This window comes from Pithys albifrons, chromosome 6, assembly GCF_047495875.1.
Source record: "Pithys albifrons albifrons isolate INPA30051 chromosome 6, PitAlb_v1, whole genome shotgun sequence".
NCBI classification, from domain to species: domain Eukaryota; kingdom Metazoa; phylum Chordata; class Aves; order Passeriformes; family Thamnophilidae; genus Pithys; species Pithys albifrons.
This window is the reverse complement of record NC_092463.1, coordinates 5,687,295-5,702,516: the sequence shown is the minus strand read 5'-3', so window position 1 is coordinate 5,702,516 and position 15,222 is coordinate 5,687,295. Positions and strand designations below refer to the sequence as shown.

The 15,222-nt window shown below is 43.9% G+C and overlaps 1 protein-coding gene across 2 annotated transcripts in view; it reads left to right on the top strand.

The window, feature by feature from the left end:
- Positions 1-13,970: 13,970 nt before the first annotated feature.
- RTN1 (reticulon 1) overlaps positions 13,971-15,222 on the top strand; it is a 122,137-nt gene continuing 120,885 nt past the window's right edge. For both annotated transcript variants that reach the window (XM_071557307.1, XM_071557306.1), the window contains exon 1: positions 13,971-14,582. In XM_071557307.1, the coding sequence (XP_071413408.1) occupies positions 14,393-14,582 (190 nt within the window). In that variant the 5' untranslated portion in view covers positions 13,971-14,392. The remainder of the gene's footprint in view (positions 14,583-15,222) is intronic.

Here is a 15,222-nt window from a genome sequence, read left to right as displayed (position 1 = left end):
AAGGAGGGCAGAGGTTTTTCAGTCTTTGAGAAAGGGAGTATTTTTGCTCCTGATTTCTTTGTGTGCACTTTGTCTAAATAGCTGCAACTGGATCTCCTCAGAGACAGGACCCTGAACAATCCTTTGGCTTGATTCATTATGATTCTTTTTAATTCTTATTTTATTCATTTCTTTTCCCTTTATCTGTCTTCAGTTTTTATAGCCAAATCATTGGATTAACTAAGACTCACAGTAGCACAGCTGCTGGCTGATCAGACTTCACAACCCTTTTTGACTCCTGGGAGTGTTGGACAGTTTACCTGAGCTTTGTCTTAAAGCTCAACACCTGGAAAAAACAGGAAGGATTTTTAATTAGCTCTCAGGTATGTGAGCCATGGAATTAATTTTCCTTGATGGATCTTGGGAAAGCTTTTGAAGACACTGCCAGGCAACTGAGGGCAGTTGTCTGAGATACACCAGGGTACAATTCTGACTACTGGGGACGATTGTGGTGGGGCACAGGGACAATAGTTAGCGAGTTGAACTAGACTGAAAAAAATCTGTGTTAGAACTACTATCCATGAATGAATTTCCATTATCTAAAAGAGCACTTAAAGGCACAATTAAAAATGTGTAAACGATCCAGCTCTGGAACAGGATGCAAATACCAATTGGAGGGGAAAAAAGAGCAACTAGGAAATGGAATCTGGAAATTAGTTTTTAAAAAGGACCTCTCTCTTGTAAACTGATACTTCTGGAAATTGCTTTGCCCTTCCTGCTCCCTATATTCTTATTCTCAGTGGGAGGTAGAAATGTAAGTAGGTACATAGAAAAACAGAGGTTAAGTGAAGAACAGCAGGAAAATGAAATAACAGTGGTATATTGAGAAGGAAGTGGGGATTGTCAATTTGATCTGCATACACAGAGGCATTATGGCATGAAGTCTCTCTTAATTTAACTCTAGTAAAAAGCACATCTGTGGCATTGCAGCTAGTTTCAGAAAACTGTTATGAATAAAACCTGAACAAATTGCATGAAGTTTAAAACCTGCAGCAAAATGAAAATAGAGAGTGACTTTTGGGAAGCCACAAATACATCAGGAAAGAAAACACCAGAGAGGGGGAGAAGTTGTTTAAGCTAAAGTACACTGTTGGCACAAGAACAAAAGGCTGTAAACTGGCCATAAATAAATTTGGGCTGGAAATTAGAAGAATCTGTCTAGCTCTGAGAGGAGCTGAGTTTTTGGAATAGCTTTTCAGTAGAAACAAGAGGGACAGAACACTCTACCTTATTTTAAAATGACAGCAAACAGTTTATCTGATATTGTTGCCTGAAATAGAAAAGTACTGTCTGGCAAGCCAGGAAGTCCCTTATATCTTTATGTTTTAAGCAATTCTGTATTACAAGGTGAGGGCAGATTTGAGAGCACAAACATTTGAAGGGCAGAGGGAGAATTACTTTCTTAAGAAACTTCCTGAGAGTGGTTATGCAATATTTACTCAAAGGGACTCATGGGTGACTCACAATTCAGCTTGTCTAAAATAAGTCTGAATAAAGCAGCAATCCAGGTACTTTCAAGAGGTGCCCTGCAGTGGCCAATGTCATGAACAAGGCAGTCTTAAATGTCACTCTTCAATATGAGCCATGTCCCAGGGCCTTGAAGGTGGGATGCACAGGGAGGTGGATTTTCCGAAGGCTGTAAAAAAGGAGGAAATAGTGGTAAAAGTCATGACTGTTGGGCTGGGGACTCCTACCTGCTCAGCTGGTAGGCAAGTGGTGTTAGTGTTGGGGTGAGCAGAGTCTGCATCCCAGGAAGAAGCAGGCAGGGGTTATACTTTTCATGTGGAAGATGCCCAGGGACCCTGAGCATCCTGGTCTAGTGGAAGGTGTCCCTGCCCATGGGAGGGGGTTGGAACTGTGTGGTCTTTAAGGTCCCTTCCAACTCAAACCATTCCGTGATTTTATGATTTCAAAAGGAGACAAGGACCAACATTTCCAGCTACACAGTTAAAAACATCATGGAAAAACTTCAGATTCTAAGACCAGGTGGCTTCAGAGAAGTTTATAAAACTAAGGCAATAGCCATGGAAGTCAGTACCTAAAAAATCAGATTTCAGGTATAAAGATTGTCCAGGGCAGACTACAGAATTCTAATTTTAATTTCATCTTTAACAACTTAATCGTTCTCTCTGAAGATGACTTACTTGTGGGGTTTTTGTTTTTGTTTTTTTGTTGTTTTGGTTTGGTTTTAATATTAAGCTGCCATTTAATTTGGTGTTTCATTTGGGGAATATACAATGTTGGAAATGCTCAACAATCCCTTTTTCTCTTTCTCAGGCACACAGCAGGGTCTTCCGTCATCTGAATGAGAAACATAGCACAGGGTTTCTGTTTAGAGCTGCTGGAACATGATTTCCAGATTAATGGTGAAAATGATGGTAGGGAGACTGGGAGATGTGGAAAGTACAGTAGGATAGAAGAACAGTAGGATAGAGGTCTAAGTGTTTTTCTCTGACAGGAACAGGCAGTGGTGCTTAGATTTAATATATTTTTAAAATAGTAGCCTGGATCCTTTGCAGAGTATCAGTGTGGCACTGGGGACAGTGCATGTTTTAGAGAGTGTCATTATCACACCAACAGGTAATGGCTTCACAGTGATGTTTTTAGTGAACTAGAACCAATCTGTAACAGAAGATGAAGATACAAATTCTAATGTCATTGGTTGTCTGTTTTAATGGAAAATAAGCCAAAGTTAAAGCAGACATATTTGGGAAATTATGCTCTCTGAATGAGTTTTCTGATTTTAATTAAAACTAAAGTTTTGACTCTTTACATTTTAAGACTCATTCCCATGCATATCAGTACAAGCTCCTTTCATTGTTCTCAGTGAAGTCTTTTAATCTATCTCTTAGAAACCTGCATTCCTTGATTAAATAAATATGCACTGGGAGCATTTGGTATCTGACCATGCCCACTTACACAGCAGATGTCAAGCACTTACCCTTTATTCTTAATACAAAATCAAATTGCTAAAAGCATTGAAATTTTGGGCTCTGTCCAAGAGCAGCAGATGAATAATTAAAGTCAAAAAGACTTCAGGTTCTCACATTTCGTTTTTATGATCTCACTTGATGTAACTTTCAATACTCAGAATAGCAGAGCTGGACAAAACTCTGACAGCAATACTTTCAAGACTGAAGACAGAGGTGCAGTATCACAAATTATCTCCTGCTGATTCTGCTTCAAGTGGGAGATGGAAATGCAAATCCAGAATCCAAACCACTATTTTGAGATGGTGTCATTTAAAATGTTTAACTTTCACTTCAGTGGTCATATTAACCAAAACTATTTCAAACCCTATTTTATATGAAACAGTGAACATTTAAAGATGCAGGAACCCCCCCTTCCATGTATTCACCATAATGAGCACTAAGGCACAAAACTCTAGTAGTTTAATACAGCTACAAGAAGGAAATGCTAAGAAAGTTTCAAGAAGTCAGAAAAAATCACAAATGATTCCTCTCTGTTTCCACAAGTCAAACCTCAAGCAGCCTCTTTACAGCTTTGAAGTTTTCAACTCTATGTTGAACAATATGGTCACTTATTATGTGTTATCTTATTTTGATCTCATCATCCTGGCTGGAGAGTCTGATTTGCCAGGATTCCATTGTTTTTCAGAAACTTCTTTAGCTTCTGTATATGACATGGAGGAAGGAATCAATCATGGCTTCCAGGTTAATTTTGTTCAGAAAGAGCTTGTGAAACCTGTTATTCTAACATCTGAACAGAGACATTGCTGACCTGAAATGCTTCCTTTTAGCATCACAATCCTCCTTCTATTTAGAGTTAGCCTCTCTCATGTTGTCCTGGGAGCCCAGTTATCCCACTTTCCCCCCACCACTGGAGCCCATCTCCAGTTTTCTTTGCTGATTGAGGTCCTAGACCTCACAGAACCCCTGCTGCCCAAGGGAGATGGCAGGATTATGAGAACAGGTGGTCTTTCCAGCACCTGAAGACAAGGCATTCCTTGGGGAAGGATTGACAAGACTTCCAAGTGTAAAGCACAGAAAATACTCAACTCATTCCACTTGCTTCAATTTTTCTCACCAACTCCCCAAGCTGTGTGAAGGTCAAAAGCTCATTTCCTCTCACAGAGCCTTTCACTGGCTCTGATCTGTCTCTGTTTTCTTATCTATTCCTCTACCATGTTCAGCTGTAGGGAGTTGATAAGCATTCAGATAAAGAAATTACAGTGAATGGGTTGTTGTTTTCTTTCTTCTTGGATGGATTCTTTATGCCTTACTCTGGAAACCCTTCCCTGTAGTGTTGCTTGTGAGTTGTTGCAGAGATGAGCTGTAATCTGGAGTTCTGTTTTCATAAAGATAATGTTAAAGGGCAGAGGTTGGATGTTGATGCAGACTCTGAGGTTTTCAGGGCAGTAATTCATCTCAGCATCTTGAGGAAGATAAAAATTGCCTTGCAATCCAGCAGAGGGCCCTGGACTGGATTTCACCTCTTTTTTGGCAGAAAATGACTTTAATTATACAATGGAGCTGTTCACAAGAAACCAGCAGAGCCTTGCTTTAAGTTCAGGTTTTGATTTTTTGTAAAAGTTTAGTTACATTAAGAAAAGGATATGCCACATGTTATAAAAACAAGTAATCAGATTTATTTACTCATCTACTGACTCCACTGGAAAAGGCAGAGAATGAAAATTGATGATTTTAGGGTTTATTTATATCAGGGATTAATCCTGCCTGGTTTTGCTTTTTCAGCACTGACATCAGCTAGAGTTTGGGGAATGTAGCCTTGTGTTCAGCACAGACATTTAGTTCACAAAATAAAGCCACAGATAAGTAGAGCTGGTGAGAATATGCAGGTTGTTCTCTCCAATTTGAATAATGTGATATACAGAATGCACTACAAAGTGATTTTGAAATGTAAAGCAATAATGTTCTCTTTGAAGGGCTGGTATCAAGTGCTAAATGATATATCAAATGGATGCAAAACCAAATCCCAACCCTGCAAATATTACACAAAACCAGCTTCTTTGAAGTCAATAGGACTAATTGCAAATGTAAAATAAGAGCCTGGTTGTACAGCACTCCTGTTAACTGGAGTTTAATTTAATGAATTTAATAAAAAATAGATTAAAGTTCTAAGAACAACACGAGCTTGGCTTCAGACTGTAAATACAATTCCTGCCCGACTCAGACATCTGTGGGTCTCCAGCATCCAAATCCCTCAGGATGGTGTTTAACTTTGCACTGCAGGGCTTTGCAATTCTCCTGTCATGGATGGGGGTGTGGGCACTGCCTGGTAAAGGGCTGTGTTCACTATTACAGTCTAATACCCAACCTCCTGACAGGCAGAGCCGGCCCCAAAGGGCAGCTGGACACATCCAGTATCTCCTGTCTATTTTGAGATAGTGCAGGCATGCTTGGGGTTGACAGGGCCACAGGCACTGGCCTCTTACTCAGATAACTTCTTCTCAGATTAAATAAATAAGTGAATAATTAGAAATGGGGAGTTCTGAGCCTGATTTCTGGATTGGCCCCAGTGGCTGCTGTACAAGTGTTCTTGGTTCTCATTTGTACACAAAGCAAGAAAATTAGGTCTGTGGTACAAAAATGGAAGAAATGACAAGTGTGTTGCTCATTAGGGGAACCTGAGTCCCAGCTATCAAGGTTACACAGAGGCAGCTCTTGCAATAATCAGTTTTATCATATTCAGACTTTTCTGTCTTCAGACCACTTAGATTAGATTTGGTCTCCCAGGTTACCTGTGAGCACTGTGTCTCTAGATGAACCCCCAGGCACGTAGATATCCTCACAGAAACTCTTAGAAGCACTGATTGCCCTCAGGTAATGATTGCTTAGAGGTATCCCTGGGCACAAAGCATTGTTTTTATCAAGCACGTGTTCCCTTTCACTGCAGTTTTGTCAATATTTTCATATTGCAGCTGTTCTGGGTCCTAGAGATGCAGGATGTGCCACTCAGTTACACTAAAAGGAGTAATCTCTTGTGGGGTTTGAAGTGATTGTAGGTTTTATCTCCATAGGCTGAGTCTCTGATACCCTCTGTGCCATGACAAATTGTAAATGAAAACCATTTCTGCCTCCTCCAGCTCACAAGCTGTAATCTTTAGTATCTCTGAGTTTCCGGAGATGTGCAAATGGTACATCATCAACACTCAGAGCCTGCTAAAGGCGTGGATCAGCATAAATCAGGGCTCAAAAGCCAACCCCTGATAGACTTGCTGAGGAGCTGTGTAAGTGCAGAGAGCAGTCTGTGCACAAATGCCTTCTGATGTAATGCAAGGGAATAAGAATTCATTAAAATCCCCACTGTTTCTGCATCTCTGGCTGTACTTTTTGAGTGCCATCCTAACTATCTGATGATGAATACAATTCTGGCTGGACCTTTGCCTTGCTTTCTTCAGCTTCTCCCAAAAGCAAATTCGTGGATATTTTTATTGTAACTATTTTTGCTTTACTTTGGCTGTTTTACCAGTTATCAAACCATTGCCCATATAAATTTCTGCTCACTGTATGATCTGCTCAGAGCTCACACAGACTGTCTTGTCTCATGCTTTCTTTTCAGCTCAATCATTACTAGTGAAATTAAGTAGCCCCAGACCCACTGGTGTCAGTGTGAACATTTTTCTCAGTGATGACTCTGAAACTGCTCTGCCAGTGCTTAAAAAAAGAATTCTGTTCCATGTAGCTGGGAATGTCTACAGGACAAATTCTAATGCTTCTTCTTGCAATAACCCTGGGTTGAGCACTGCAAAAAGAGAAAAAATATTACTATTTTGAAGATGCTCAGGAACAACACCTGGAATAGCATGCAGAGATCCTGCTTCCACATGGAGGATGTAGTTGCAAATAATATCCTTGGATAAGATAATGGATTTGGATTCAGACTCCTGGTCCAGCATCCTCCTGGACAAGGAGCCATTTCAACAGATATATATTCTAGAGGTGACTAATCAGCCTTTCAGACACTTGGATGGCAATCCAGCTACAAGCACTGCTGAAACTGGGCCACTACTGATGTATCTTGCACATCCAAGAGCTCCCACCTACTCACCTGTCTACTCTGCTCAGCTCTCCTTCTCTACAGAGAGATTGAAGCTGGGGAGAAGGGGGAGATGGTTGTGTTCATCAGAGGCCCATTGGGTTTTCTCCTCTCTGACACCTGATAAACACCCACTCCATGGCTGTGCCAGATCACATGTGCAATAGTTTCGCTGTTTAAGCTCCTGTCACTGGATTTCCTTGTAAAACTCTCTTTTCAGAGAAACAGAGGTAATCCTCACTGCTCCTAGGGCGGCTGGTGATGTGGAGGGGATGAAGGACAGAGCAGTCAGTCAGGCTTACCCAGGAAAAGCACCACCTTTAATCACATTGCATTACAACTGCAGTGCTAGAGATGCTGAAAGCTCTCTCCTGATGTGGGAGTTAAAGGGCCAGGCAGGGACTTCGTGCACTGCTGTGTTATGGCTACAGCCAGAGGAACCTCAGAGCAATGAACTGTCTGCTAAAAACTGAGGCTCTGAGCTTGGAAAGTGAAGGTGGGCTGTTAAATTACACAATATGCAGTAAAAATGCTACTATTTGGACTCCATGATTTTTGAAATTGCACTAACTAAAGGCCCATTTGAACCAATTTCCCCATTTTACAGCATGTGGTAAGAGGTGGGACTCTACAGGGGATCATTTTACAGAGCTGCAGTTTTGGACAGAGTATCTGTCTCATCTCTGTTCATTAGAAAGGAGAACACACCCCACACCATCTGGGAAGGCTGTGATCACACCTGTACTCAAACTTCTGTCTTTTCTGGACTTAGTCTGGTTTCCTAGCACTGGGATGCTTCTGCTTCCAGGACCAAAGTTGGGTGGTGCAGGAACTTATTCCAGGTTACCATTCTGTGCAGGGATAGGAGCCTGAGTGGTGAATCCCAGGAGTGCTGTAGGTGAAGTGGGGAGGTGGATGCCTTGAAGCTCAGCAGGTGGTTGGGGTATGTATTTCCAAACAGACCTGAAGCATTTGCCTTGGTAGTTGTAGCAGTGGGAGGAATAGACGGAAAGGACCTTGGAGAGGCTGCTTGACTCGTTTCATTGCCAGAGCTTGTAGAGATGGAGAGGAAGAAGGTGTGAAAACATAAGGTCCAAGGGACTCTCTCAGAAGCACCAGTGTGCAAGGGCTGTTTGGTGGACTGAACAATGATGGATGATTTTTGCTGTGGGAAGAGCCACCACTACCATGGGTCACCTTTTCTCTCAGGCCTTTTGCGTGTCTGTAGTGATGACTTTGACTAGTTTGGCTTTCCCAGGAGAAGTCATTATTCTCACCAGGTTTCCAGCCTTTCTCTGGGAGTCCAAATACCTCTCTGTGTCTTGTAGGGCAGGTGTGTGCCTGATTTCCCCCACAGCATGGCTCCTGGGGTTCCTCCCTGTGTCAAAATGAGGTCTGATTGCATGCTGTGGAAGGGAATACATGCATACTGGCCAGCCCATTGCTGTCAGACTCTCCTAGAGGTTTGCCTGTTTGAGGGAGAGGATGTGACAGACATGGAAACCATGTGGTCTGCAGTGCAGATGTGGTGATTTGAAAACCAGGCTGTAGCTGCTACAGTGCTGAAGTCTTTTCTGTGGGGTAGGGGAGGTTGTTCAACTTATCTTCATTTTCCTATTTATGTCAGAAGCTTCTTTGCTTTTTTTTTTCCTTTGCTTTTTCCTATTGCAATTCATTTATTCTAAAACCTCAAGAATAAATCCTCAAGGAAGAGGAGATGAATTTTTTTCTATTGCTGAATTGTTGATATACCCTGTCAGGTCCTGTGCTCTTTGCTGGTAATGTTACATCTGAGACCATAAATCCCCTCCAGGTCCAAAGTCACTTTGGCCCAGCAGCATCCAGCAATCCCAGAACACAAAGGGCTGTAATGGAAAGGGAAGCAATTTGTGTGTCTATGTTTTCAGACTTCAGACATTCAGAGGCTTATAATGTCCAAAGGGTAGATCAAGATAGTTAAATACCAACGAGCAGGGATAGATGAGCCCTGCACAAGTCAGTTTGCTGCATGACACAATATAAACTACCAGGTGCTTTTGTAAATGCATTGAAAATAGAAAGAATTCAGCTTTTTCTCCTTGTGCCTAGTATGACTTAAACTCACACCTCTTTTGAGCACATATTTGATTAAATCTTCATCCACCTTGATCTTCCTGTGGGGATCTAAAAAATCACTGTGACATAACTTCAGATATGACAGCCCAGGCTGTGCCAAGTTCAAAGGTTTCTACACAGCAAAATCGATCAATCAAGATTTTTGAGTATTTGTCTTGTTGTTCCTATTGATTTTTTTTCACTCATCCTGGCAAACCAAAGCTTTGCCATCAGAAATGTATGCACTACACCTATGATGGGCAGTAGGAGCTCAGGATTTGTATCCAAGGCTTGAAATCAGACCTCTGTTTTCCCACCCAATACTACGTGGTGATGAGCAGAGCTGATAATATTGCATGAGACTGTTCCAGGTCACCCGAGGACTGTACAAGAACTGGTGAAATAAAGTTGCAATACAATTTGGATCCCTGAGGCAAAAAGCTTTTTTTTTCTTTATTTACTTAGAATCACAGAATCATTAAGCTTGGAAAAGACCTCCAAGATCTTCAAATCCAACCTTTGACCGATCACCACCCTGTCAACTAGACCATGGCATTGAGCCTTTCTTTAAACACCTCCAGGAATGGTGACTCCACCACCTCCCTGGGCAGCCCCTTCCAATGCTTGATAACCCTTTCTGTGAAGAAATTCTTCCTGATATCCAGCCTCAACCTACCCTGACACAGCTTGAGGTCATTTCCTCTCGTCCTGTCTCTGGTTGCGTGAAAGAAGAGCCCGACCCCCACCTGGCTATAATCTCCTGTCAGGGAGTTGTAGAGAGCAAGAAGGTCCCCTCTGAGCCTCCTTTTCTCCAGGCTTGACACCCCCAGCTCCCTCAGCCACTCTCTAGACCCTTTCCTGGCTCCATTGCCCTTCTCTGAACACGCTCCAACACCTCAATGTCTCTCCTGTCATGAGGGACCCAAAACTGCACCCAGGATTTGAGGTGTGGCCTCACTTCTGGCAAGTACAGAGGGAAAACCACTTGCCTGCTCCTGCTGGCCACACTATTTTTGATACAGGGCAGAATGCCACTGGCCTTCTTGGCCACCTGGGCACACTGCTGGCTCCTGCTTGTCTCCATTTCTATTCAATAAGCAGAGCATACAGTCCACAATCTTTCTTCTTTTACTGTAATAACACTGTCTTTGTTAACCAGCAGCCCTCAGACTGTGATAACCTTTCTGGTCTGCAGAAATGAATCATTGCCAGCTGCTGTGCACACATTCTGATGATGCTGCATTATCAGAAGACCTTTGTGATCGCATATTGCTCACACAGAAAAGCTGGCAGGGGCTCAGTGTTCTCACAGGCCCTCTGAGCACCTCAATCTATTGCCTGCTCACACAAATAGTATCACAGGGCACCCCAGAGAGGGATGGACACAAAAGAAAATTTGCAAATATGAATAAGGACATGTATTAAGATCTATGGGAAGATGTATTTTTGAAAACATACTGTATATTACCAATATCATTAATAGGAACTTTGAAGTCATCAGAATCTTACCAAAATCATAATCAGGTGCATGACATGCTACATGTCAAAGGGGAAGCCATGAATTAGGAAATTTAGTATCTTTTCCTCATGAGGTAAGTCCTAGATATGTGACTTGGCAATACAAACATGATGACTAAAATCATTGTTACTGACCTGCAGCAAACAAGTCCTACCTTGAAATAAAAAAAATCCAAAGAGCTTGGGCATATTCTTCCCTGTGAGGGTGGTGAGGCACTGGCACAGGTTGCCCAGAGAAGCTGTGGCTGCCCCACCTCTGGAAGTGTTCAAGGCCAGGTTGGATGTGGCTTCAATCAACCTGGTCAAGTGGAAGGTGTCCCTGCCCATGGCAGGGTATTGGAACCAAGTGGTCTTTATGGTTCCTTCCAACCCAAATCATTCTATGTTGAGCTTTTCAGTGTTAGCTTTATGGCTGGACTTGATCTTAAGGGTCTTTTCCAATCTAAATGATTCTATGATTCTGTATAAGGGGGGCTGAGCACACTGGAGGGGAATGTTTTCACCCTTGGCTCCCAAATATGTTAAATAATGCTTAATTAATAGATGATTTATGTGTGAGTTACAGGAGAGTCAGAATACACCATGAGGGACTCAGTAGAGCTGCATGGGTCAGATAGTTTTTCCATAGTGGTACCCTAGATCAAAAAACCTTAAAACTGTTGTCAAAGATATGTCTTCCTGCTCTCTCTGGTGGTTTTGGAGCATGGATTACCTGGAATTAACTCGTAAGTAAAGCTGAATTTGATTACCATATTGTGTGACATTTACCACTGTAATTGTTTTAACAAAGCAGTAGGTAAATAGAAGATTTCTTGGTAATCAGAAAATCATTTAGATTGAAAAATACTTTTAAGATCAATGAATCCAACTGTTAATGAGACAGTGCCAATCCCATCACTAAACCATGTGCCACATCTACATGTCTTTTAAATCTCTCCAGGGATGGTGACTCAATCACTTTCCTCAGCAGCTCATTCCAAAGCCTCACTGCCCTTTCTATGAAGAATTCTTTTCCTAATATCCAATCTGAACCTTGCAACTTGAGACCATTTCTTCTTGTCCTGTCATTTGTTACCTAAGAGAAGAGACTGACCTCCACCTGGATGCAGCCTCCTTTCAGGGAGTTGTAGAGAGAAAGTCCCTCCCTGAGCTTCTTTTTCCCCAGGCTGAGCATCCTTCAGATCCCACAGGTGCTCCTCACAAGCCTTGTGCTCCAGTCCCTTCACTTTCTGTGGCCACCTCACCGTATGGATATCTATTTTCAGCCAAGTGGTTTGAAATAGTTTTCTTGGTCTAGCCCTGATGGTCTTGCAGGTTGTGTCAAAGCATATGTTGCTATGAAAGTAAAATGACCTATAGAATAACACTGATTTTGAAAGAGGGCACAAAGCATAGAAAAGGGAGAAGTGGGTGTGATAACGTTGTCTTTGGTAACTAATCACACTAGGAAACTTACAACAAGAAGGAAGTTATTGGTCATTAGGCCCACACTGTCTGTTGAGATGCGCCTCAAGTACTAACTCACCAACCTATACTTCTGAATAGACTTCTGATAAACTCCTGAATATAATTCTGATATAATCCTGAAGGATTTTCATGACAATATAAGAACAATCATGTAATTACCCTTTTAAAGCACAATCTTGTTGTAGCTTACAGTATCTCCACAATAGAACAGGACTATGCAACACAGGCAGAACCATGTCCTAGTGTTTAAAAACTCCCTTTCTACATCTAGACAGCAGAGTTTATTTCAATTCACAGCAGTCACTTCAATTCCAGTGTGGCTTGGCTAACCTTGAGCATCTTGCTCCACTGGCACCTTTGGCTGCAGACCTCCTAAAGGACACCCAAATCCCTGGTCCACTTCCTGGTCCACTCCCATTTTTAAAGGGCTCCGGGGAGCTGTGACTGAACAGCATGGACTGAAAGGCTGAGAGAATTGGGATGGTTCAGCCTGGAGAGGAGAAGTCTTTGGGGTGACCTTCAGGGCCTTCCAGAACCTGAAGGGAGCCCACAGGAAAGATGGAGAGGGACTTTTTACAAGGGCAGGGAGTGATAGGGCAAGTTGGAATATTTTTAAGCTGAGAGTAGTTTTATATTGAATAATAGAATGAAATTATTTACTGTGAGGCTGGTAAGGCACTGGCACAGGTTGCTCAGAGAAGTCATGGATACCCCATCCCTGGAAGTATTCAAGGCCAGGCTAATGGAGCTTTGAGCAACCTTGTCTAGTGGAAGGTGTCCCTGCCTATGGCAGGGAGGTTGGAACTAGGTGGTCTCTTAAGTCCCTTCCAATCCAATTCGTTCTATGATCTTATGATTCTATGACTCAGGCAGCAGCAGGACAGCTCCCAAAAATAGATTTTTGACTGGAGTGACGATAAGGATGGCAACTCCCTGTGAAGGTAACACAAATGGAAATGCTTTTCACCTTGCATTGTGGGCTTACCCCATTGCCTGGAAAAAGTGGAAATATGTTAAGTTTTGAAACTCAGGCCCAAGCTTGCTGGAGAGGGTCTTGAAGCCTGCCTAGGGATGCTGTGACATAAACATCACAGCTGGAGATCTGCTGCTGCAACAGGAAAAGAGCTGGGAGCGAATAAAGTCCTCTGCCTGAGCAATTACTCTCCACTTTGTAGCTTGACCTGTCACATGACATGAGAGAGGCCCTTCTACAAATGAGTTCGTTTGTTTGACCTGACAGTGCCAGAACTCTGTGCAACACAGGAATGATCCCTTACCATTTACCCGAGTCTGTTTTCTCATGTATAAAAGGATGGCAAGGTAACTTGCTCCTAGTTCACCTCAGAGGGGGTACAGATCCTGCCCTGTGCTTTTACCGTGAATGTATCTCATGTTGCTGCTGCTCTCGCTAACTGCCAGGATCCCTGGCATTTCTCATCGCCTCAGTAAGCACACATTACCTCCAGCAGAGAGTAAGCAAATACAGTGGCACACCAAGAAAAAAAGAAAAAAACTAAAAAAGAAAAAAAAGGCACACAGGCACCTGCTGTGAGTTTATTTTGACAAGTGTCATTTAGATGCAATAAGCTGTTACCATGTCTCTGGCGGGGCTTCCAACAGAGAGGAGCCAACACGGTAAACAAACGCAGGAGATGAGTGCGGATTCTCCCGATGGGTCAGGGGCTGGCGGAGACGAGGAGGAATGGGCAGGAATGGGGTGATTTTAGGGCTGCCTGTCCTCTCCGCCGAGCCCGGCGGTGCAGGAGGAGCCGGCGGCTCGCCCGGCGGGAGCGTTGCCATGCCCGTCTGCGGCGCCTGCGGGATGCTCTGGAGCGGAGGGATGCGGAGGAGGGGGATGCGCGCCGAGAGGGAGGCGGCAGGAGAGGCGAGGGAAGAGTGTGCCCGCCTGGAAGGTGGGCATTTCTTCCCTTACCCACACAAGCCGATGCCTACCCTGCTGAAGCAGTTAAACGGGGGAGAGCAGCAGCCCGGCTGGCAGATTCCTGCCCTGTGATATGCCAGCCACAGGGTGACGCAAGGGCTGGAAGGCTCCAACTAACAAGCCATTTTCACCTGCGTAATAAGCGCTAGTGGAGATACAGCAACAGCAGCAGCAGCGGCGGCTCCCGGTCCCCGCAGCCGGCCAGACTCCAGCGCGGCCGCAGCACCGTCCAGCCCGGCGGCCACCGCAGCGCTTTCGGTGGCTCCCGCTGCATCCCGAGAGCCGGAGATCAGCGGCCGCCTTGCAGGCAGCATGTCAGCCCCGCCGGACCCCCAGGACCTGCTGCTGGCGGGCACTGGGGTGCACTGGGCTGCGGACGGGGCGGACCAGTACACAACTGGGGCTCCGCTGCGGGATGGAGATGGGGCTCAGCAGCGCGAACAGCTGGTTTTCGGCTCCGCCAGGGAACACCCGCCCGTTGCCATGGCGACTGCATCCCCAGGTAAAAGGCGAGGGGTACCCAGAGATGCTCAACAAAGGGGCCCAGGCAGCAGCATCTCCTGGTTGTCTCGTTCCTGTCCCTTCCTCTCTTCTCCCAGCCTGGCTGCTTGGAAACATTACTAACGTGTTAGTGAGTGCATACAGGAAAACAGAAAATAACGAGGAACCGCGGCCTTTGCAAATAGTTATTTTTTGCTGATATGGGGGAAGGGGGATGCAGGAGCCAGCCAAGTTCCCTAAAGCTCTTTGCAGTTTGTTAGGCAAAGGACACCCAGATTTCAGTCAGATGTTGGAGCGCACTTGATTTCACCTAACTTGATGTGGCTCTATCCTCATTTGCTGTACACCTGTTCACACCTGGAGCGACAGATCTCAGCAGAGTTACTTCAGCCATTCCTCGTGCACCTGGAATTCCTGCATGGCCTCTTATGTTATTTTTTCATGCAACTTTTAATGGAGTGCCTGTTCTGGAGTGTTTGTACATTTTCTGCATGCTTTTGAGACTAGTTCATTTAACTGTGGGCTTTTTGGTTGCTGTGTTTTCCTCCTTTGGTTTTTGAGGTGTGTTTGGCTTTGGTTGCATTTAGTTTAGGGTCTGCAGGTTCATTGATTTTCAGTTTACTTTAGGGATGTGTTTGATT